Raw genomic sequence first — 24,477 nt, forward strand, 5'->3', positions numbered from 1 at the left:
ACACGCTCATGCACACATGTACGGACACATGTATACACAGACATGTACACACACTGACACACACAGCCAGTCAACAAGCCTGGGGAGAATGTCACACTGCGGCCTGACGCCTTGCCAACATCTCTGCTAATTGCCAACACATAGTTGGGATGCAGAACTCCTGGGCAGGGGCAAAGCGCAGTGGTGCCAGGACCAGATGGAGCTACCCAAGCAAAAAAAAGATACCCAAAACATGGCCCCATTCCCAATGAGCCAAGAGGCGCAGCATTCCATCGGCAAAGAGCATAGAAATACCACCGATGTACTTTTTTTAAGGAGCCAAGATGTTCACTGATGACACTTCATTTCAGCACAGAGGCATTTTTTAATGAGAAAGAAGTAATTATGTTGTGTCTTAGATTCTTTGCTGCCACAACTTTTTTTTTTTTTTTTTTGCCGGTCTCATCTGAAGAAACAATGCAGCTCTTAATGATGTGGACATATTTAATGGCAATAAATTAAGACGATGGGTTTAAAAATAAGCAAAAAATGAAAAGTATCAACACCGCAGAATGTCTTCATTAGCCTGGTTTCTCACCCATGGACTCTGGGTACTCTCATAGATATTCATAAGCACCAGATGAGGATCTGAGCAATGCAGAGCAGCTACAGATGCCTCCAGTCATTCTTGGCAGCGCTGAATGGAGCACACAGCAGCGTATGTTGTCACTGTTCTGGAACGCAGCTCAGCCATCCATCCGCACTACAATGACAGTTAACTACCCATGGCTTAACCGATGTGGTGTATACTTGTTATATATTAGCGCGCTGATGATCATTTATGCTATCATCAGTGGTGATGGGGAAATCAGGTCTGGCTTCAGCCCTAAAGGATCCATATGGCACCTGCGATTAACGGGTTAAACGGGTTCATATGCGATGGCGCCACAAGCTGGCTTCATTGACTGTGACACCTCTATCCCCCTGCCTCCTGGGGGATGCACTTATTTTTATACATACCATGTTGTTGTGTCTGTGATGGGCACACTTGAGGGGGAAAAAAGGTACGCTGGCACAAATTACAGCATCAGAATGAGCCTTTTCGTGAAAGAAAAAGTCAGGGAGAAAATTGGTGGGGCCTTTACGGTTGGATTCCTCTCAATCAACCTCTCAGCTGATTATCCTGGCACTGAGGAGCTAAATGTCATGCAAATTCGCCTGCAAGTCCAGAGAAGGAGCAGGTTCCATCACCAAGTGCTGCCGGGTTTTTGCCTGTTAAGGATAGCATGCCTTCTCAGGCAAATGCCTCAGTTAATTAACGCCTTGCCATTAGCGCAACAGCTTTCAAACAAGCAAGATATTTCTGTTGGCCTCCTGTCTGTTTTCTGTGTGACACAGAGAGAGAGAGAGAGAGAGAGAGAGAAAGAGGGGCCTCCTAAATATTCAAAGCCCATTAGATGGGATCCTGTCTACATGTCTTGTAGTTTCTTCTGCTGTTTTTGAAATGCAGATTTTCTCCTTTCCCTTTACTTCTGTCCACCAAATGAATTTGAAGCATTTATGGAAGAGAGCATTAATAGTTTAGTCCTACCTAATTAGGCAAAATTAAATGTGTCAATCCAAACTTGACACTAAAATTAAACATAAAGTGCAATGGTGAGGCAGAAAATGGGAATATGATGTGTACAGTGTCATTTTCATTCCTAATGACTAATTTCTCTAATGTGTAAACAGAACTTTAAATTTGGAGTATCCACTGGTCTAAAAGTAAGAAAATACCAAGAAAAAAAATTATTACAATTTAATGGAGAATTATAGGAGCCATTTGAAGTTGTTTATCTCAGTTTTCAATAACCAGATTATATAACATGACAAGTCAATAAATAAACTTTTACGATTAAAGGTCCAGTGTCTACAATTTAGGGGGATTAAGTGCCATCTAGTGGTGAGCATTGCAGATTGCAACCAGCGGAAACTTCTAGTTAGATTTCCTCCAGTGTTCTTAACAGGAGCCAAATTATCCACAAGGGTCTCTTCCTCTCCAAAATAAATGAACTAGGTGATTAAAACTGGTAAAACACTGAAAAAAAAGCAGTTTCACATTAAAAAATCTGCATTTTCCTGACACTGTTTGTCATGGAGGGGATGCTAACTATGGTGGCCAATGAAAAATGCAAATGACCCTATCTAAAGCCAGCGTTTAGTTTGTCCATTCTGGGCACCCGTAGAAACATGGCAGTGCAACATGTCTATAGATGAGGATCTGCTCCCTGTGTAGATATAATTGGCTTATTCTAAGGTTACCAAAATACAACAATTTTTATTTTCAGGTTAATACACTGAAGACACATCCTTATTACATTATATTATATTTCTGCCAATATATCCCCCTGAATCCTACACACTGGACCTTTACTGCAAACAATATAAATCATTAAGAAACATTGCATTTTTATTCGGGCGAACGCATTCGCATAAAATTCCAAAGGGACTAGTATTTCTGGTGCTGACTAGCGAGGGTAGCAATGTTTAATCGACAAGCAGACAAATTGTGCACATCCCTACTTACATCACATGTTTTTTTACCCATTAACTTTGGCTTTATGGTCTTACAGATTACATCAACACTTCACTTAAACTGTATGATGTTTACATTGCATCATGTCCCCAAAATCCAGATGGATATCTTTGGAGGCTTCTAAAAGAGCATTTAAAATAAAGTTCTGTGGCTTTGAACAGAGCGTGACAGCCTGACCAGCTCTACTGCAGTCATTTCATATCACCATTACTGCAAAACAGTTGGTGAACATCCACAAGGACACAAATGATTATTTGCCTGTGGAGGAAATCATTTCGTTCAGAGTAAAAATCTGCAGCAGGTTTCTTTGAAATGATCCTGCTCCCTTCGTAGACATGGACTCACACTGAACGGTTCAATAAAAGCACTCTTGTTTTCCTCATAACAAGTCAAGTTTTCACATGGCATGTTCGTGTGTGAGTGTTGTCTGACTTTTTTCTCTCTAGTAACATCTAGCAAGGTTGTCAAGGAACAGACAGAGCAGAATATGAAGAGGAACAACAATGGTTTCTGTCGATTGTCTGTCAAAGAAAACATGTTTGTGCAGGAAGCAAAGTGAAACCGTGGGTAGCATGTGGTTTCTGTGGCACTAGAGTGACATAATGTCAGTTTATGGTCACTGATTCTCCCTGACTGATGCCTCCTGTCAATGGAGCTAATGCAAATGTCACAATGCATCATCTTACTTCACTTGTCAGTACTATGAGAGTACCCGCCGCTCCGCACAGGGTCATGAGGTCAATCGACTGCAGGTTAGCGTAGTTTTACGCAGTAGATCAAGAACACCAGGGTTAGTTTCTGACATGATTCTTTCTGATGTCATGAGATTGGAGTAGGATTGGAGTAAATACTGACCAGGAATTGAAAAATATAAGAAAAAAAACCCCACAGGATTAACTTCTCTCTGTCCTGCAGCCCAACTTACTTTGCTAAACCCAGACTAAGCTAATGCTAACACTAGTTGGTTTTGCTGGTTTAGTTTCAAAACAAGAATCCTCTAAATAGCTCTTACAATTTGCCCCCAAATTTAAAAAAAAACAAAACATATCTTTCCTCTTACCTTACCTGTCCCTCATAACAAACAGCACCTATCACCATGCAGAGGGAAGTGGCGTCTACTGCTAGCTTACTTAGCCCCACTGAGCTAACGAACGCTACAGCTCAACTGAGGAGGCCGCCAGTAGTATGCTCCTTGTTCTTACTCTTACAAGAGAAAACAATTTAAGGACAAGGTATAATTGCTAAATCTGGGAAACTAAACACTACCTAACACAGGTTTCCGTGGGACTGTTGGAGTTTAAAAGTCCCCAAATCAAATTAAGCCCACAAAACATTACCGTTAGCTAATGCTACATCCCTTGCATTCGTAAAAAAAAAAAAAAATGCTAACACTAGGTTACCACTGTACGTAAGTATTAAGCTAGTTACTTAAAAGGATAACTTGAACATCGATCAAGGCGATAAGAACTATCTTCAGTGACAGAAACCATCTTTGGGAAATATCGATTTGTTTTGTACTTTGAGTTTTTAGCAAAATATGTTGCTACTGGTACATTTTCCATTTCTTCAGTATTCCATGCATGTCTCCTTATTCGTTAAACAAAGTAATAATCAATGTTTCCTCCAAACATACTTCTTTGCTACTATATAAGGCTGCGACATCACCAGCCAAAGCTCACCAAAGTTGAACTCCGCACAATGCAACAATGCTAATTTGCTTTGCCACCAGAAGCAAATGTCCAACTTGTCCCTCTTCTTGCACTGAATGGAAGTGAATGGGAGCTAAAATTTTGATTTCCCCCTATGTGTGACTGTGTCCTTACGAACGATAGCGTGCCCCAGGGACAGCATTTTTCTGTAGGCCAACCCGGACATTAACACTGCCCAGGATCTCTCGTCAAAAAGCCGATAGAATCTCTCCCTTATATTTCAGATTATTGCAGAAAAAACGCTTTATGGTAAACAAACGTTTATGATTCTTACACATTTTGTTCAACAAGTTCATCTTCACAAATCAACACCACTTTCAGGATTTTTTTTAAGCCTAAATGCAAAACTAATATTAAGCTATAAACAAACAACATTACCATCACGTCACCACCACTACAAAACTGGCTGATGACAGTCTGTAGTCTAATTTAGCTACTTGTTAGCAACCACCTTTTTTGAGACACATAACAGCATCAAAGTTCACATTGGCTATTACTGATGTATTTTATGTCAAAGAAAAAAAACATAAAAGTGTCAAACTAGTGTTAACCACAGACTTTATTTAAGGGTTCTAACAAAAAACCCATTTTAAAAAAACCCACTTACTTTGAGACGAGGGAACTGGCTGTGCTGAAATACTACCTATGTCTGGATTTTAGGATTCATTACTGTGGTTCTCTATAGACCACTACTGTAAAAGAAAAATCAGTAAAACTGTTTCTATTATGAATTTTTGATCTATGGAGGTTTGACATTTGAAAACCTTCCTCGAGACAAGGAGAAGCAATTTAAAAATCTATGACATTATAACAATGTAAAGTCTACAGGCAGAGCGGGAACTTACGGGCGGGGCCAGCAAGAGAAACACTACAGTACATATTTAGTGGGCCGCATACCCATAGAAGTGTACCCGTAAGCTAGAAATGCTTTTGGCGTATTCCAGGTGAGCAATTCTCATTGGACTGAATAGGCGCATTTTTTGGGGTCCAGTATCAAGTTCCAGACTAGACAGACTGCCCTGCCTTGTTATGTTTGCTGAGCTATGATTGCTGTTCAGGAGCAGTGTTTAGTAAACGCTAAATAAAATGCTCCATCATTATAATATATTGTATACATCAAATTAATACACTATAGTTAGCGAGTTGGCTCCTTTGTGTATCCTCACACAATCCCAGTCTGCACACACATTTAGCCGAGCCATAATGACTCCACAGCAATATGACAGCAGCCTGGCTATGAAATGTGTAGACACACTGTGGCTGCACACGGTGAATACTAACGTCTGCTTGGCTTTAGGTGCTGTGTAATATAAAAGTCATTTGCAGTTGGATGACAGGGCCTTGCATTCAAAAGGTATTGTGGTGAGAATTTAATACCAGACATTGTGCTCTGCCAATGGGGACACATCCAGACAACCCAAGCCCTTTTGTACAAGGGTCAATTTCTATTGATCTGAATGACACTGGTGTTGTGCGGTGAGCAGAGATTGTGCGATTTCTACCTGCATCTCTGATGCAAGATAAAGAGGATTGTAAATCGATTCCATTGATGTTCCTTCCCATTTTTTTCTCCCCCCTTCATCTCTTCAATTTAAGTTACAGTACAATGATCTCAATAACCCTGTCTGGGCTTAAAAAAAGAGAAAAAAGTCCCCAACGTCTCAAAGATGACACTTCAATAGCTGTTGAGGTGATAAGAATAACGTGCCACCGAGCATTAACAGTGCATTGTGGACTCATCCGGAGATAATGCTCTGTGTCTGTGGATGTGATTCTCCAAGACAGAAAAGGGGAAAATGATTCAAAGTGATGATGTCATGTCTGCGGCGACTGTGAACGGGTGTCTACAAACACAAGGTCAGAGTCTCATGATGAAAAGCATATAAAGAATTACACAGAAACGGAGCACGGAAAAAAAATTACACACCGGGTCTCTTCTCATCCTCTTCACTCTCATTTGTTTATTTCTAAGCAGTAATTAGAATAAATGTGTGGTCTCGCTTTGCTTAATATTCATCACTGAATTTTTTTCATCCTCTTTTTTTTTGATTTCCTCTGGCCGGCTGCTTACCCTTAATGATTTTCAACAGTGGTTCACGCCTGTTAAAAGATATTAAGCTCAGAGTGGCCTGCAAAGCCAATTATATTTGGAGAGCTGATGTTTGTGGTCACGGTCTGTGTTGAAGGTGTCTACTGCCCCCTGGTGGGGTGTGAGTGCAGTTACAGGCTGCTAAATGTGTGGAGAAAACATGTAGGAGAGTTAAATCTAACAATTTGTCTGGTAACAATTTATCTCCTGGGTCTTTAATTTTCTACAAATGTATTTTAAAAAAAATTCCCTGAGGAGATTCCTAGACAGAACCATGTAATTATTTCTAAATATAAGGAAAATATAGACACGGGTCTTAGACTGGATTTTGTTTAAAAACAGCTGTTGACTGAGAGGAATTTTCTTGGTAGATCTGCCTCATTTAATCCCAAATGAATGTTTATCTATGAACTGTCTGAAACCTGATGGGCTGACTGATTGGATTTCTCTGAAAAACAAGGGAGAAGGCAATAAGCATCAAAAAAGAGGGGAAAAAGACACAAAGAATAATATTTTTTAAAAAAATATGTAGTAAAAAAAAAAGTACAAGAAAATTACCTAAAAATTATTGGAAAAAAATTTGAAAAAGCACATGACCTGAAAAAAATGGCATAAAAACATTATTTTAAATGTGTTAATATAATATTTAGCTAAGATTTTTCTTTTTAAAAATAATTTTCCAACTCTACTAATTTCTTGCAATTTGTGGAACATTTCTTAGCAAGTTGCTCATTGACTTTTCTTACATGTTTTTTAAAGGAATAATTTGAAAATAGGCATCTGAAAGCAGCACTAGAAAAGTGATGTCCCTCCTGGTTTCAAAGGGTTAACTATTATTGGCTCTTAACTCTTCATATGTGTGAAATTGAAGAGACAAACTGCATAGCATTTAATACAAAACAAATAACTAGTTTCTTTCAAGGAAACTTTCTTGAAAATGATCAAGAAATTACAAGCCCATGAAACCATTTGGGTCATATGTCAGGGGTCTGCAATGTTTTTCAGGTCAAGGACCCCTTCGCTGAAAGAGAGATGGAGCAGGGATTTTGTATAAAACGGTGTTGAGATAATTCATGAATATTTTGGGGTCTTGCTGAGTCAGCAGCAGTTGTAGCATGGCCAGGTTTGATAGCCCTTTGCACCCTTTGCATTTTTGCCGCTGGGATGAACACCGTGTTCAAGTCTCTGGCTTGAAAAGTTAAAAACCAATCTACTGTGGCTCACAAGAATTTCCTTATACTTGGATTAATATTGCTATAATCTTAGTTACTGTATACATTACATTCTGAGGATATTTTAGTGTTTTAAGTCACCATACTAATCTGTGTTTCAGAATAACGTGGAAAGATTTCCATGTTGTTATTTGGACTTACACAGTTAATTTGTATTACTGCATAAAGTAATTATTCTTTTCTCAGTATTAGCACCTGATCTATTGCATTGTTTATATATTTTCATGTGTACTTTTAAGTTGCTATTTAATGTTCCCTTAGCCTCAAGTGAGAGTAACTGTAGTTTGCAAAGTATTTGGCATTGCTGTGAGGGAAGGTGTTAGTCTAACAGAATCAAGTTAACGTGTGAAGGCTGAGTAAACAGAGAAGCTGGATGTCCGCTGTCTTGCCGTGTTAGTTTGAATTAATGAAGATAAAACAAGAGAAACTGTAGCACACTTATTACTCACAAGCCAGAGGGACACTACCGAACACTCAAGTAGGGTTGCAATACAGATAATTGTCCAAAAAGTGAAAAAAGGTGCTAAAGTGCCACACAGAGAGCACAGTGAGATTTGCACAAGGATTCATAGGTTACAGTTTGCCTATCATTAATGTTGTGTACTTCAAACCTTTAAAACCTAAGCTATTGGTTTGATTTCTTTCAAAACATGGGGAAAAAGGCAATGGCCAACTTAGCCTGAAAAGTCCAAAAAATTTTGTATTTTACAATTTTTTTTTACAATTATTAGAATATTATCTAATCTAGGTAAAATGTCCTGACAACTATAATCATAATCATTATAATTAAATATTTTAAATTAAAAAAAACTTTTTTTTCTGTAACATAATTTTAATTTTTAAATTTTTTTAAGGCCATTTTCTTGATTGTTTTTCATTTTTAATTTCCTTTTATTGGTTATTTTCAGGTAATTTTTTACTAATTTCCAGCTGCCCAGATTTCAGTGGGTTAAATTAAATAAGTAGGTTTTATGAAAAAGGCCAATTTATCTTTGCTAATATGTTGGATTGATGTTAAAGTGTATTTTCAGTTACTTTTTTTAAGAAGAAGAAGGGAAAAACACAAATACACCTAAAAAATGAACTATTAGTAACTATTATTATTATTATTATTATTATTATTATTATTATTATTATTATTATTATTATCAAGTAGTAATTTGGTGCCCCCCTTGTTGCAGTCCAAGGTCATATCTCTTATATACATCACATTCAATACATTTTTTAAGGTATTTCATAGGCAGCGAATACTTTTCAGAAGAGTTTTCAGTTAGAAACAAACAAGCCAGAGCCATTTGTTTAGCAGTTACAGCGATGGATCCATAACAGCAGACTGCCTGGAGGCTCTAGTCATTTCTAGCTGTTGTTCACACTGTTACAACCATCAGCAGGAGGAAGCTCTGTCTGCCACAGACAGAACAAGACATGAATATAAAATCAGCCATATTAGTGTGACAGTAGTGGCTCCAGGTTGGACAACTTGAACCTTTAAATTCGACTGTAACTTGAGCTATATTGTTACCTCTGTTATAAAGACGTAAACACACTGTATTCCCCTGAAGATGTTACAACAAACACATTAGCGGCTGCCATTGATTGAGTAGGAGAGACTGCCTAATGTGATTACACCGCACACCTCACAGTTACTCATCCACAAAATTAGCTCTAAATGTCCCACCAGCATACAAGCCAATTAAATTGGCTGCTGGAGTTAGGGGATGATGGCAAAAACAATGGCCCGATATGAGTCAAATGACCTGTTCTAGCTCAATGGTGTTGCGCCGTGCTAGCCAAGGAGACAGCTTGGCTTATTTGGCTTGCGTCACACAATGGCAGTTAAGTAGCATTTGCTGTAAGCCCTGTACGAGACTGATAAAGGAAGAAAAGACACTCGGACAAAGACAGACAGACAGGCAGGCGTACCTCTGTGAGCCAGTTTCTGTAGGAGGATCCTGAGGCGTTGCAGAGCAGAGGAAGAAACATCGTATGTGTACAGGTCTGCAGTGGCCAACTCCTGGCACCTTCCAAACACTCCGTCTACAGAAAAAGAAAAACAGGTTCATGAGGGATATCTTTTGATAGTTTCAGATATCTCTCACAAGCATTTAAACCTTTAAACCCTGAACAACCCTGTTATTTCTTTCAAAAACATAGAAAAAGGCTACAAGCAATGCAGTAATAGATGTTTCACAAATTGCAAAAAAATAAGTTAAAAGCCAGGGCAATGTATTTGCGGAAAAAAAGAAAAAAAAAGCAAGGAAAAAACTATATTCATTGCTATTTATTACAAAAACACATTTGCAATTATTTTTCAATCCTGTTCCAGGTCATTCCTTTTTTTTAATTTAATTTTTTTTTCTCAGAAGTTTTCTTGTACTTTTTTTTTTTTTGCTAAATTCTTGCCAATTTTGGGAGTCTTTTTTGGCTTATTGCCTTTCTCCCATGTTTTTGAGAGAAATCAAGTCAATCAGGTTTCAAAGAGTTTATAGATAAACATTAATGTCAGATTAAATGAGGCAGAAAATTCCTCAGTCAGCAGCTGTTCATAAACACAATCTAGTCTTAGACCTGTGTCTATATTTTCCTCAGTTAAGCACTTTTTCCGGGTAATTTCCGTGTTGTTGTTGCTTTTTTAACTTTCATATATATATATATTTTAACTTTTTTTTAATCTTATTTTAAAACTAATCTTCAGGTAATTTTCTTGTACTTTTGATTTATTTCTTGCTAACTTTGTGATCATTGTTGTCACTTTTGTTGCTCATTGCTTATTTTCCATGTTTTTGAAATGAAATCAAGCCAATTTGTTTAGGCTCCACAGGGTTAAAGGATCATTTTCAAAAGAACGTCAACTTGCCGAGCTGAAGTGTTTTACTGGTGTGTGGCACCTGCAGTGTCTCCGCACCTCTAACTTCCTGTTTTGGGGGCGGTAATAGCTGACATTTTTCCTCTGACAGCCCCATGATAAGCAGCCGTTCATGGCAGGAAGGACTTTATCAGGGACCCTGGTAATCTCCCTATCAGCAGGCCTCCCGCCTCACTCAATACAGGTTGCTAGGCAACGCACGCCACAGAGTCCCTATCAGCCCTATAATTCATTGGCTGGTCTAGACCTCAGAAGGATGCTGAGGCTCAGGGGGTCAGAAAGCAGTGTGCAGACGTAACGCCTGGAATATAAATGACCTGCGTTGTCACCTTCTCTCAGCTGGAGAGATAAATCCATGCATCTTGTTGGTTAAACTCACTAAAGTCCACCTCTCAGATGATCTCTGGAGATGAATCCTGCAGATTCGATCTAAGCTGTCTTGTGTGTGCATGTGTGCGTGTGCAATCATGCATACTACTGTGTGCGAGTATGTGTGAGGATGCCACTGTGATTAGATGGGATCTAATGAAGTGGATCAACACTTTGTCATGCACCGCAGCATCCCATTAATTAGGCCCTAGATGTCAGACAATGACAGCAGACATCAATGGTACGATTGATGCTCAATGACACGTTGGGGACCACAGAATACACAAACACTGATGTCCATTACATGCTGCAATTTTTCTGTCTCCTCCTCCAACATCATTTATACACGATACATTATGATCAATAATACCTCCTTATCATCGATGTGATTTTCGATACAGAGAACAGTGAAAAAGAGAGATGATTCACCTTTTTCCATCTATTTAACTCTTTAACAGTCACACTAAAAGATGCATTTGCAAAACATTATTTTTTGGTAAAACTGTCTTCATAATTCCACTTTTTTTTCCTTCTTAGATGACCCATAAGTAAGCAGATACACAAGTCAACCAGCGATTAGACTTGGGGTAATTCTAGCATTAATAACACGTATTGGCATCAATGGATTTTTAAAATTTGTTTTTGATTTTTTAAAAATATAATAATAATATAGACAATATAATATGTCAACAGTTTATTAAGAAAAGAAATGTTTCCTCATATGTTACATTGTAAAAAGTGCCTTCAAACAGTAAACAAATAATTTAAAAGAAAGATAACTAAATTGATACCAATAAAAATAAATTTAGTATCAAAATCTGTACAAAATGCATGGCAAAAAAAAAAGAATGGAGAATTTAGTACGGCGATTTGATCACAAAAAATGTCAGCCATACGGTTACAATGCCTGTTTTAAACATCACCAAGCAGCCTTTTATTCACCTTCAACGATAAAAAATGTAATTACAGTGCCATGTTTGGTGTAAAATTCAGTGACTGATGATTACAAAGATAATAACATCATGTCAGGCTCTAAATTGAATTCTTATTCTAAACGAGGAGCGGGTGTTTTCCTGACTTCTTCGCCTGTGACCCGTTAAATGACAGCTCTGTACAGGAAGAAGCCCGTGGGAGGCTGTGAATTAGCATAGACAACACAGTGCAACGCTCACCGGTTATTTTGGGATCTCACCCAGCACAGAGGAAAACTTCCCACCTACGGATGCACAGATCATCACAGACGTCTGAATCACAGGATGTCAACCGTCTCTTTACTCTTCACCAACAAGCCCTCCGTTATAATACGGTGGGCGACATTAATACAAAAACATCAGGTTTTGTTGGTTTATTATGAGGTTTTCTCAAGGACTTCTGGTATGATTTATTTTTCCAGTCAGACGCTAACAGCACATTATGTAAGAAATGAGGGAAGGCTGGTGACAAAGCAAGTGACGGGAAACTGTTAAATTTTTGATGCTCTGCATCCCTAATTTGTTTCCATGGCGATGGGGAATGTTAAACACTTCCTTCTCTGTCGTCAGGGACATTCCCGATAGCAACAAGACACACACACACACACACACACACACAGGGACTCAGTGCATTAAAAATAGAGTAAAGAGGTATTTTGCAACAAAGAAATCCTTGTTTGGCAAACATTACAGATGATTGATTTATCGAAGAGATGCTGAACCACATGCATGATGAATCACAAAGGATTCTTCTGTCACTTCGTTGTGTGTATTCACAACACTGAGATTATCAAAACAAGCAACAATGGCTCACTGTAGATGACAGTTTGCAGGAACTGATTTTCTGACGGCTTAAAACAACATTTTAATTTCAGGCTTGGAGGAGCGCAGCATGTGTCGGGTGCATGAAGGGTTGTTTAATTTTGAAAATAACAGAAATGCAGGGCAATTAAATACCAGAGAGTTTTTTTTTCTAAAAACACGTCAGCAGACAGCATAAACACAAGACATCTATGTAGCAGTGGCGCCCCCAGGGGGGGGTCCAAGGAGTGCCTTGGCCCCTCTGCTCTTATACAATATTAATCTGTGCCATATAGAGTACATAGTGTGCTTTTATTAATTGTTTTACGCTTTTTATTCATTTATTTATTTTGGATCAGTTTTCATTATTGGCTTTGTTTTTTTTTGTATTCAAATATGGTAGGTACTTAAAATTCCCTTTCTACAGTCCCCACGAGTCTCCTCTAAACCTGAAAAGGCTTGTTCTCGGTAAATGTTATCTTCCTAACATTCAATGTACTCCTTCAAAGTAAAGCTGCATATTTGTCTTTTTAAGGAATAGGACAACGAGCCTTTTTGAAGGATAACGAATTGCACATTAACACAGGATTTTTTTGGAACTGAAAATGTTAACTGTATCAGTATTAATCTATGCACGTAGTTACTAATATTAACTCTAATATAAGAAACCAAAATATATCAGTATGTGATTCCTCCTTTAGATAGATAGACATATAGACAGATAGACAGATAGATAGATAGATAGATAGATAGACAGATAGATAGATAGATAGATAGTGGTCACCCCTATTAAACGTTTCTGGAAGCAACACTGCTCAAGGCTTCAAGGCTGTTTGAGAATGAAGCAAAATCCATCAAACAGAGCAGAACACAGTGAATTTTTAATGATCATCTGTCAAGTTTAAGGAAATATTAAGCTGACAATGGATCAATTTGTGCCTCCTTGCAAGACAAGACTAATGCCGTCACTGTGATGAGCAAAAGGCAACTGCAATGCAAATGAACCTTGATCAATCTAATCTATAATGCATGATACAGGAGGCCGCAGAATCAATCAATCAATGCTGAGACGTGCAATCCCACGAGTCGGTGACACCCTCACTAAAGAGAAGCTACGTCTGGATAAGCGCCATGTTGACAGGAATAAAGATGAAGATTTTCAGCCAAAAAAGGTAAAGAGCTGTAAATCCTGACGCCGTCTCTCCTCCCACTGTGACAGACAGTGCGACACCCGGCCGCTGCTAAAGCTATTTAAACTGTGAAGGCTAATGCTCTGGGATAACAGGAGCAAACACTAAAGCTGACAGTCAGCAAAGCATTTCTAAAAGACTGTACGTCGGGAGGAGGAGGAGACGGGCCCGGGAGACAAATTAAGACGTATTGGAACAGGTGTATTAGCGGTGCAGCTCTCTGTCATGAAAATGAACAGGACTAAATCAATGCACCGAGACCGGCCAGATGTAGCCTGCTAAAAAGAACAGAAACAAAAGTGATCAGGATGTGATTAATGAGATTATAGAGATATTTTTTAAATATGAAAATGGTGGCTTTGAAATGCTAATGCATGCAATCTACATGTAAATACAGAAATGAATAAAGATAAACTCTCAGAGCTGCATCAAGACTGCCTATTCAGTTTGGCTGTGGAAAATAATAGCTGTATTATTTTGAACAGTTCCTCTATCGTTGTGTCTTCTGTTGCACCTTTTGATACTTGATTTTTCTTCATTTCTTGATTATTCTTAGGTTTGCACCCACTGCCATGGCGCTCTTTCTCCACCCATGCAGATTGTTTAGGATTATAGATTTTGTAGCGGTTACTCAAAGTGTTTATGCTGCCTGCAGTTGCAAGCTTCAATCAATAGAAGCATCACCTTAAATCGTTTAAATCTAAAATACAGCGCGGATGTTTCAGTTAATATTGGCCCGAGTGGAGGCAAGATAACCACCAATCGATGAAACACTGTTGGTTAAGTGTTCAAAAAGAGGCAACCGGTGCCCTCGGGGAAACTTGTAGCACTTATCCGCTGTACTTTAGCTTAGCTTATCATACCGGTAAGCCACAGACTCCGGAGAGTTGCATCAAATTAAAATGCATTTCCGACTTCAGTGTAATCACACATCCTTTTAGAAGAAAAGCCACAGTGAAAGCATGCCCCTGAAGATGGAAATACAGATTTGAGGAGGTTGGCTCCAAGATGAGACATGACAGCAGAAGAGCTAATGATACATGTAGGATGGTGACCAACTTAATCAATGACACAATATCATAGACAGAGGACTTTTTCCAAAACTCTGGACTCTTCATCTATTAAAGCTGCCACTTGAACCCTATAAAACAACTTCACAGCCGATTAGAGTAGATTTAATGTGGCAAACTGATCTAAATGAACCTTTTGAAACCTGGAGTGACATCATTTTTCTTGTGCTGCTTTCATACTATCTTTCACAAGTATTTAAACCTTTGAACTTTCAAAAACATGGAGAAAAAGGCAATGAGCAACTTCCACAACTTGCAAAAAAATAGTAGATTTAAATTTTTTTTTTTTTTAAAAGCTAGGGGAAAAATGTCTAGCATGGGGTGGGGGGCTATGGAAAAACTTTTGAATTATCATAATTATATATTAAAATTGATGTTACAGAATTACTTTTATTGTTAAGCACATTTTCAGGCCATTTCCCTTCATTTTCTTTATTTCTTGTAAATTTTAATTAATATCCTCTGTAGTTGCCCATCACCTTTTTCCCATGTTTTGGGAAGAAATTAAGCCAATTTGCTCAGGTTTAAAGGGTTAATTACAAATTTAAACAAGAAAATATCAATGTGTAAAAGTATTCAAACACTAGAAGTCAGTTTTTAGTACATGCACCTCTGCAGCAGTTACAGCCTTAGGTTTGCGTGGATAGGCCTTATTAGCTCACAACATCTGGACATTAATACTGTCATACTGCATACTATAATACCAATGTTTTATACATTAGCTGGATTGCAAGCTAGTACAGCTTTAACCTCAAAAACACAGGAAGTTTACCTGAAATTACCTGAAAATTAGAACAAAAAAAAGAAAAAGAAAAAAGTTACAAAAAACAAAAAAATATATTTAGAACTAAAGAGATAAAATAGTTAATAATAATAATAAATTATAAATACAGTTTTCCGGCCGTTTCCCCCTATTTTCAAAATTAAAAAATAAAAATAAAAATCCTCCCTAAGTTAAAAGGTTTAGTAGACAGTCAACTGGCTGCAAGTAAAAGGATAAATATGTATGCAAACACATTTTTTTTAACCCTAAGATCTGTTTACACTTTGACATTACACGGTCTTCTGCTGATCAGTGTCAAAAACCGTCAAATCTACCTTTGACTCAATGTCGGAAAATAACATAACATGAAAACTGACTTTGGGGGTGAATACTTTTTACATGTACCATAAGTGACAGTCAGTCATGTATGAAATGGTGCTCCTTCCCGAAACCCTTCCCTCCCCTCAGCCGCTTTGCATGGCAACAGCATGGGTGAGGAAGCGCACAGTTGGCCCAGCCCAGAATAAACCAGGTTACTCCTTCAGGGACCTGGGGAAGAGTTGAAGTGGCAGACCTAGTTACTCCCACTCAGCCTCTGTCTGAACGGCGGCTGCTGCTCATCAGGAGTCCGACGGAGAGTGACAGAGCGTAGATTGAATATATGTAGAGGGTTATGGAGCAGCTAAATAATGTCTCATTATTTGCATTCATTAGGTGCAACATTAATCCAACATTTCTTGCCCGTATATATTTGCCTTTATTGAGAATGGCGTATGTAATTATGCTTCAGCACAAGAGGGATAGTGTGCCGCTCCCTGGGCCAAAGTGTGGTAAAAATAAAAGAAAAAAGGGAAGATGAAAAGATGTGGGTAAAGCTTTGCATGATAGTCAAATGTAATATAAAACTTCCACACCCAACACAACCCTCCTCTGTGCCTCGGGGGGTGGGGTGGAGGGGTGGGGGGGTTTCTGTCGAGGTGTCAGCAATTTCCTTCTATTACGCTACACGAAGCTCCCTTCTGTACCAACGCAGTCTGTGTAATTAAAGTCAGTTTTTTATATTTCTCTTCAGTGCTGCCTCCTCCTTCCCTGTTTCCTCCTAAACTGGGTTAATATGGAAATCAGGGTAGAGATCTCCAAATTTTCTTCTCTAATACAGAAAATCCAAAGACTACTCACTACCTCAGCCAACAGAAATCTTCAAAACACACCTCAAAGGGCGCCCTCTTTCTTTCTTTCTTTTTTTTTTTTTTTAGGTTTTTATATTATGTAGCTTTCCAGTAGTTTTCCTATGTGTTCAAATTTAAAAATTCTCATTTTGTCAGAATTATTTTTGAAAAGAAATACATATTGCTTCTGCCCCCTTTACAATCTCTGGGGTGTCAAGCTCCCACGCACCTGTCCAACCAACCGCACACACAGCCGTCAATCATGATGTCAAAATCCCATTTTCATAGCATCAAACAACAAATTATAACCAAACTTATCTGAAAAGCAACATCAGGTCGATGTGACCTACCTAAAATGATAGCAATCATCTTAATTTAAATTTATTTGACATGTCCCATTCACTAACATGGAGGAGGGGGTTTATGACCTATACTGCAGCCAGCCAGAAGGCGATTGAGATGTTTTTGGATTACTTTGGGGAAGATGTTATGTCGTCCATCTTTTTTATACAGTCTATGGTTCACAGCCACCACACTTCAGTAACTTTACCTTCAAGAACTCAACAACTAACTGGTCCTCTACCTCGTTTGTTACTTTGAGTTATTGTGTGACTTTCTGAAACAAATTACTATGGCGTCGTCAGCAGTAGGCTTAATTTCTTAGCTTCTTTGCCCTGGTACTCCTGTGTCGACCACATCTACTGTAGATGGATCCAAATACATTTCTGTGTTTAGACAAAAGCAGTTTTATATTGAACTTTCATGTCTTCACCTGGGTAAATAAGGGTTTAATCAAAATAATAAATGTATGATCATTAATGCTGAAAATCTAAGAGTTTTTAAGGATTTGCAGGACCCCTGTTATAAATACACAAAAGGTTAGTAACAAACAAAGCAGCATGAATGTAGCGCTTTATACAAAATCGCCCACATAACGAGGGAGAAGCAGACACAGCCACAAAACATAATTATCTCAGGTCATTCCCATCCTCCTCCTCTTCATATTGACATATTAATATTCAAAGTGGTACTGTCTGTTTTTCATTGCTTGTCTTTTGTGTTACTCCGCGCCGTCTCCTATAGGTCACATCATGTTCTGCATGTAATTTCAATTGTCTGCCAACGAACAAGTGTTCCCTTCTCTGGCTTCATCTCGTCTGTGTGAAATTGATTGTATGATGAATCTGCAGAAAGTAAATGAAGTGAGCAAACAAAAACAAACACCCTCAAAGTGCAGGCATTTAAACCAGTGCGCTCACAAAGCCAAAAATAAACATGCACTGGGACAGATGTAGATGTCCAGTGTGCATATAACAACAACATGGTGTTGAAACCTTTTCACTTTGGGAGAATACATTGACCTTTCACGACAGCTCTCGTGAGGATGATCCTTGATATCGACATGCTATCAATCCCCTTCAAAACTGAAGCCCCCGCTGTGTGTGTGTGTGAGTGTTTCTGCACGCTTTGAAAAGCCCCGACATTTCCCCCTCCATTCATCAGGTGACACGTTGTCATGGCAACCACTGACACAGACACATCCATCCTCAGTGTCAAGATGGTTTTATAGATGAGGTCATGACCATCTGCGGCTCGGGGAAACCTTGACATATAAAAGGGAAAACAACCTTGTGGTATTGATTATAAGCCTTGTAGTTAAATTAATTAAAAGAGACAACTATTGTTTGTTTATTTCGTGCTGCTTTTCACCGTTGCAGCCTCGCTTCCAGATGTTTTAATGCTTTTCCTAAACATGGCTCATTTGTCGAAACTGAGCTCAAACAAAATGTTCAGAGCAAGCTCTTCAGCGACCATCCACCTATCTATAAATCCCAGAATGATTAAAAATAGCAAGGACGGCTTTAGAGCTGCGTTGGGTCGATGATGGTTGATACCGCGGGGATGATGTACAATGTAATGAGGTTTGGTGGGCGTTCACGACTCTCTGAGTCCGACTTACCATTGACGCAGAACTCATAGGGTGTACAGAGCTCGTCCTCAAGCAGGCAACCTGGAGGTGAGAGAAGGAGAAACACAAGACTTAACGACAAGATCCTTGAAATTTATCAAATGAAAAGACAGAATTTCTCTCATTTAAAAATGGAGAATTTGCTCCTTTTCTCCTCTTCATATAACTGTAGATTGAATTTTTTTGTGGTTTTGCACTACTGATTGGACAAAACAAGCATTTTGAATATGTCACTTTGAGCTCTCAGGTATAGTGATGGTTATTTGGAACCATTTAAAGATTAAATCTTTAATCAAAAAATGAAATGACATAAATAGGCATCTTGGAAAGTATGTTTATTTGCTGTCTTGCCAAGAGTTACCTTAGAAGATGGAAACCATTTCTATATCTGTATACTGAACATGACACCGCAGCCAGCAGCTGGTTTTCTGTCCAAAAGTAAAAAACAAAACAAAACAAAACAAAAAAACATCCTTCTAACACCTCAGGTTATTAAATGCTTGTTGTCCAACCCATTCTCACTCCCAACTCATCAAATCCAGCTGCTTTGTCGGTGATGTCAGTGTCAGACTGATGCAAGGTTTCATTTCACATCACTATGACATGAACTAAGCACGTCAGTCTGTAACGCAGCCTGCAACCTCCATAATATAAAGATCTAGAAAGTCCCTATAGAGCAGGAGGGAGGCAAATTTAAATATTCCGGAGTTAGCAGGATGTGCTAACTAGTATCCATAGTCACTTGGGAGACAGACAATAAAAATAGAAAAAGGAAGAAAAGACAACAATTCATACAGAGGAAAACACGCTAAGGAAAATATACCATGTCTTGATACTGGATGTAAATGAAGGCCAAAAGCATGTATACAATGGACAAAATAATATACAGAAAATGCATTAAAATGCAGAACAAAGTTAAGCCAATGTCACAATTTCTAAATATGTCACCACTCTATCAAAGCGCAGCTTAGTAGTGCATTAAGTGTGGCTGTGGGCCTCGCTGCTAATGGCAGAGCCATCAGTCACCAATTAGTGCAACTTCTCCTATCCTGTCTCTGACACTAATACCCCAACGTTTCAATATATGAATGTTGCATGAATATTAATGAACTTTAACGCTTGGACCAGGGCTGGGTGTTCCAGACTAATAAATGAACAGATGGCAGGAGCATTATGGGTAGCTGTTCCCTGTGTTCATATTTCACACGTGGGAGTTGCAGCGAGCAGAGGACTGATTGTTCTGCTCGCCGATCTGCACAGGTGATCTACCACATTTACAGGAAAAGACAGAGGTGAATGGAAAAAAATAGTCTTTGGGGTAAATCCTCCTCTTGAAACATTATTTTCTGTCACATTCAGGGTCAAAATGAGCCCAGACAATGATCAGACCTTCAGCCGAGAAATGAGCCACTAAGAACCTTTTGTGGTTGTTCAATAAGCTCCTGACAGGCTGATGCTACACAGTTTATAGCGTTTGCGGCGCTGGCAACATGGAGACAATCTGTAAACAACTAGGTCAAGCCTCAGCCCTCTTTCATCAAGTCTTTTATCTCTGTTATTTCCCTGCTTCAGCTCAGTGACGTAATTGGATGCACCCTCTTGGCCCGGTGGCCTCGACAGACAGCAACGAACAGCTCGTGACCATGAATTAAAAACAGGCTGAGTGGGAGGAGAGGCCTCTGTCGGAGCTCTTTAATAATGAGACGAGATAGGTGCGAGAAGTCTGTTAATCAATTCAGAAAAGGACAGATAACAGGAAAGGTGTGGATGAGACAAAAAGTTTTTAGGCATCACTTTTTTCAAGTTTCCTCTTTGCCGATCCATCATTAGGATCATTATTCTGTTATAATTATCAAATTCTAGTCTGCATGATAACTCGATTATACAGATGAAATGTGCAGCCGTTTTGTTTGGAAGTTGAGGGAACATTTCATGAAATTGCATCTTTTGGAGGTAATGGCTTCAATATGTCAGCAAAATGGCTATTTAATGATGTAGTGACGCATCATAACAGAGCCATAAGGTCGCTCAGCTCTCGAGAACTAAACTAAAAGGCTGAATGTCCTGAACTGAAGAGAAACGACTTTAACTGATTGAAAACCAACACCACAAACAGCTTTTCTAACGACTCGTACTTGACTGTTATTTTACACCCCATACGCCCCTCGTTTTCATGGAATCCAAAATGCCACTGTCTGTTAAAGCTTCCTGCCACAGCAGATCCATAATGACTCCTTTTCACAGATATAATACAACAGGGCACAATATAAATATAATAGGAACCAAAAACAAAACTTTACAGCACACACTGCAAGTACTTTATAATATCTTAAATCTGCTCTTATCAATATCTTCATATTAACAATGGCTATAATGACTATACAGTACAATATAAAACACGTATTGACACCCCCTTACAGAAAATTGTCCCTCAACTCTCCAGTGTCTCCCTGTAGCTCTACAGAGCATTTTAGCATCTTTCAGCTCATAAGTTTTGGTTTTACAGAACATTTAATGTTTTGGTTCGCTCAAACCGCTCTCATTGGGGCCATTTCGAGATTCAGCAGTCAACTCTTTTCAAAGAAAAAGCTCCCTAGAGGTCATCACGAGCCTACCATAAACACCTGAGACCCAACCCACAACCGGGTTAGTGGATCCAAGAAACATCAGCGTTGATAACAGGAGAAACACATAAGTGTGTGTGTGTAACTTAGTGTTGTCATTACTCTCTAACATAATTTCATTTTATTTAATTTATTTTTGTATTTTTTGTCTACTGTCTGCTCAGAATCAAACAACAGACTGGCAAAGTTAGCAACTACCCTGTGACCACAATAAAGCATTTAGCAGCTAAAGAGCAAGATGCTTCCCTCAAGAGTTGGAGGAGACCAAAACAGAGCTAAAAGACATGAATATTGGACTTAGATTTATCAACAACTTGAATTTAATGCTTTTTTCCCCCCAGTTTGCTGACATTTTACAGAGCAAATGATCAACTATTTACCAAGAACTTATTTAGCCTTGAAGATTACTACAAACTTATACAGAGCATTTAAAAAGAGCCACGCAATCCCTCTTGACCATGAATCTCACCACTCTGCAATTAGTGTCAGTCCATTCAACTTTACCTCCTCATCACTTCCCTGCTTAATTCATTGGGTTCTCTGGGAGGCCTTGTCAGCTCTCAATATTAATTACGACCTTCCATTTAATGAAGCATCCAGCCAAGCATAGTTAGTCAGACATAGTGTGTGTGTGTGTGTGTGTGTGTGTGTGATAGGCAGGGACATAGGATTGATAACGCCACATCCTCTTTCTCCAACACCACGCCAGAGATGATTAAAATGGCGCCTTTTAATTAAAATGCAATCACAGTGGATGCTGCTGATTACCTCGAGCAGAAAAAAAAAAACAAAAGGATGCTCGAGTCGTCGTGACTGAGGAAGAAAAGAAAAAAAAGGTGTCCAGGTTATATCTTAATGAAACATCCTGATAAAAGAATAGCCACATTGTCTTGTGTATTTCTTGGCATACATGATCATTTCGCAAAGAAAATGACCTTTTCAGAAAAAATAAAAGTGCTGCAATTGTTATTGAGTGTTGACGCTCTGTTGCCATGTCAACCTCATCAGAGTAGCTCATCAATGGGAACCTAGCGGAGTCGAATAAGTACAGCCTCAGTGTGATTTGGTGGATCAACAGAGATGATTTGAGTGTGCTTTTTGTGTTTAAATCACAAGCACTCAAAGTGTTCGATGTGCAATCTTTGTTTTTTTTATCTTGTGTCATGTGTCATAATGGCATCTTCAAATTGCTTGTTTTGTCCGAACAACCGACTAAAACCCAAATCTATTTCATGCACAGAAGACAACAAAAAACAGTAAATATTCACAAGGCCGAAAATAGTAAAATGTTAACACAAAACAACTTATCAATGAATTAATGTATAGTGCACATTCAAAACTGTTGCAGCTCCAGATAATAAATGACTTGTTTGGCTCACTTATGCTAAAAACAAATCTAATTTCAGGTTCTAAATTGTAAGGATTTCCTGCTTTGGGAGTTTTATATAATTGTAAAGTAAACATCTGAACAAAATAGTGAACTTCCAGGTGTTATGCTAAGCTCTGGAAGTCATGTCATTGACTTTAATCACCCCCCAAATGAAAGAAAACACATTTTTGCTCTTACCTGCAGAGCTATTTTTCATTCTAAATTGTTTTGGTGTGAGTTGCAGAGTGTTGGAAATATTGGCCGATTTCTCCTAATACTCAGTAACTAAAAAAAATCGAGACTGATAAATGGCACTACAGGTGAGAGAAATAATATGTATTTTCAAATTAGGGATGAACCTTGTCTTTACTAGTCAATTAATCATTCAAATAACGGACAGATTAACCAATAATTAAAATAATTGTGAGCAGCAGCACTAGATTTGAGCGGCGGTGTAAATGTGCAAAAGCTTCCCCTCCCAAAATAGTCACTGTGTGACCTAATTTACAGCTACAGTATGCAGGGAGAATCTATGAGGTCAATGGATGCAGCAAGTCAGTTCACAGTTTTTTTAACATGATATACTGGTGGAAAAATGCTAAAAGAAAGAACTACAGTCCTACAAATATTACAGTGTTTAGTCTCGTCTGTGTTTCCAAATTAAATACAAAATGTTACAGACGTTTTGCATAAAAGCATTTTCAGAAATGCATGCAGAACCTGGCCTGAACCTCTCAACAGCCTCTCTCAACAGCTGTGCAGCAGAGAGAGACACTTTCCCATGATGCCCCCTGCCTGCCTTATTACCACTAACTGCGATTAAGGGGAGCAAATGCATCCTCTGTATAAGTAAGCAAGGATTACCCCACACTCACACACACAAAAAAAAACAGTTCACCTTCAGCTAAAATCTCAGTTTCACAGCGTGTCAGTGACGTAACGACATGGGTGTCTCCCTTCAGGGGCGTGAAAACAGAGAGGAGCGTGTTTAAAGGGAAAAGCTCGTTTAAGGTCATTTGAGGAAAAGCAGTTACATTAGAATGACTGAGAGTTTCTCATTACAAAATAATAGAACCACATTAATATCTCAGATAATCTCTACCTGTACATTATCAAGCCATCCATTACACATCTTGGAGCAAGTTTCGCTCTGGAGGAGCTGCTTGAGACTGATTTGAGCATTTGGCCGTGATTGGCCGACCTTGCCTGGAACATTAAGTATGTCCCGGTGAGGCTAAACCCAAGGCTGAACAAGAAGTCAGGACTTTATCGCTCACTTTCCCCCTCACAGGTGGTTGGCCGGTGCCGGGATACCATCTGTGATGTCTGAGGGGCCAAGGAGGATGCTGGGAGTCTGGCAGCGAGGACAGCCACTCCCAGAGACTGCTGCAGTTTAGGACATATTTCATTCACTCTCTGGGGCCACCGACATATCTTTTATTATAATTATAAGCTGCGACCAAGGACACCTGACTCATTTTTACTCACACACACACTCACACCTGTACTGTCAGCCAAAAAAGCCATTTCGGGACAGTGCAGCGGGTGACAACGGCAATAAAAGTGCGAGTGAATTGGGAAAGGGAGCGCGGCTGGAGCAGGGACAGCAGAGAAGAACATCACCTGCAAGCAAATTAGCATCAGCTTGACACCATGTCCGCAGATTTAAACAGCTTGTGTCATTATGGCGTTCTCCTGCTAAAATTAAAGATGGCTCCAAGCTTTTCTC

The 24,477-nt window shown here is 38.9% G+C and overlaps 1 protein-coding gene across 1 annotated transcript in view; it reads right to left on the reverse strand.

Annotated features, from left to right (window-relative positions):
* Nucleotides 1-24,477, reverse strand: part of ptprn2 (protein tyrosine phosphatase receptor type N2) — a 148,090-nt gene that overhangs the window by 112,409 nt on the left and 11,204 nt on the right. Inside the window, exons 2-3 of the mRNA XM_088072113.1 lie at nt 18,747-18,797; nt 9,511-9,624 (exon numbers count right to left, since the gene is read on the reverse strand). Coding sequence (XP_087928239.1) covers nt 9,511-9,624; nt 18,747-18,797 — 165 coding nt within the window. The remainder of the gene's footprint in view (nt 1-9,510; nt 9,625-18,746; nt 18,798-24,477) is intronic.

This window comes from Plectropomus leopardus, chromosome 21, assembly GCF_026936395.1.
Source record: "Plectropomus leopardus strain MGB_pleo_1.0 chromosome 21, ASM2693639v1, whole genome shotgun sequence".
NCBI classification, from domain to species: Eukaryota; Metazoa; Chordata; class Actinopteri; order Perciformes; family Serranidae; genus Plectropomus; species Plectropomus leopardus.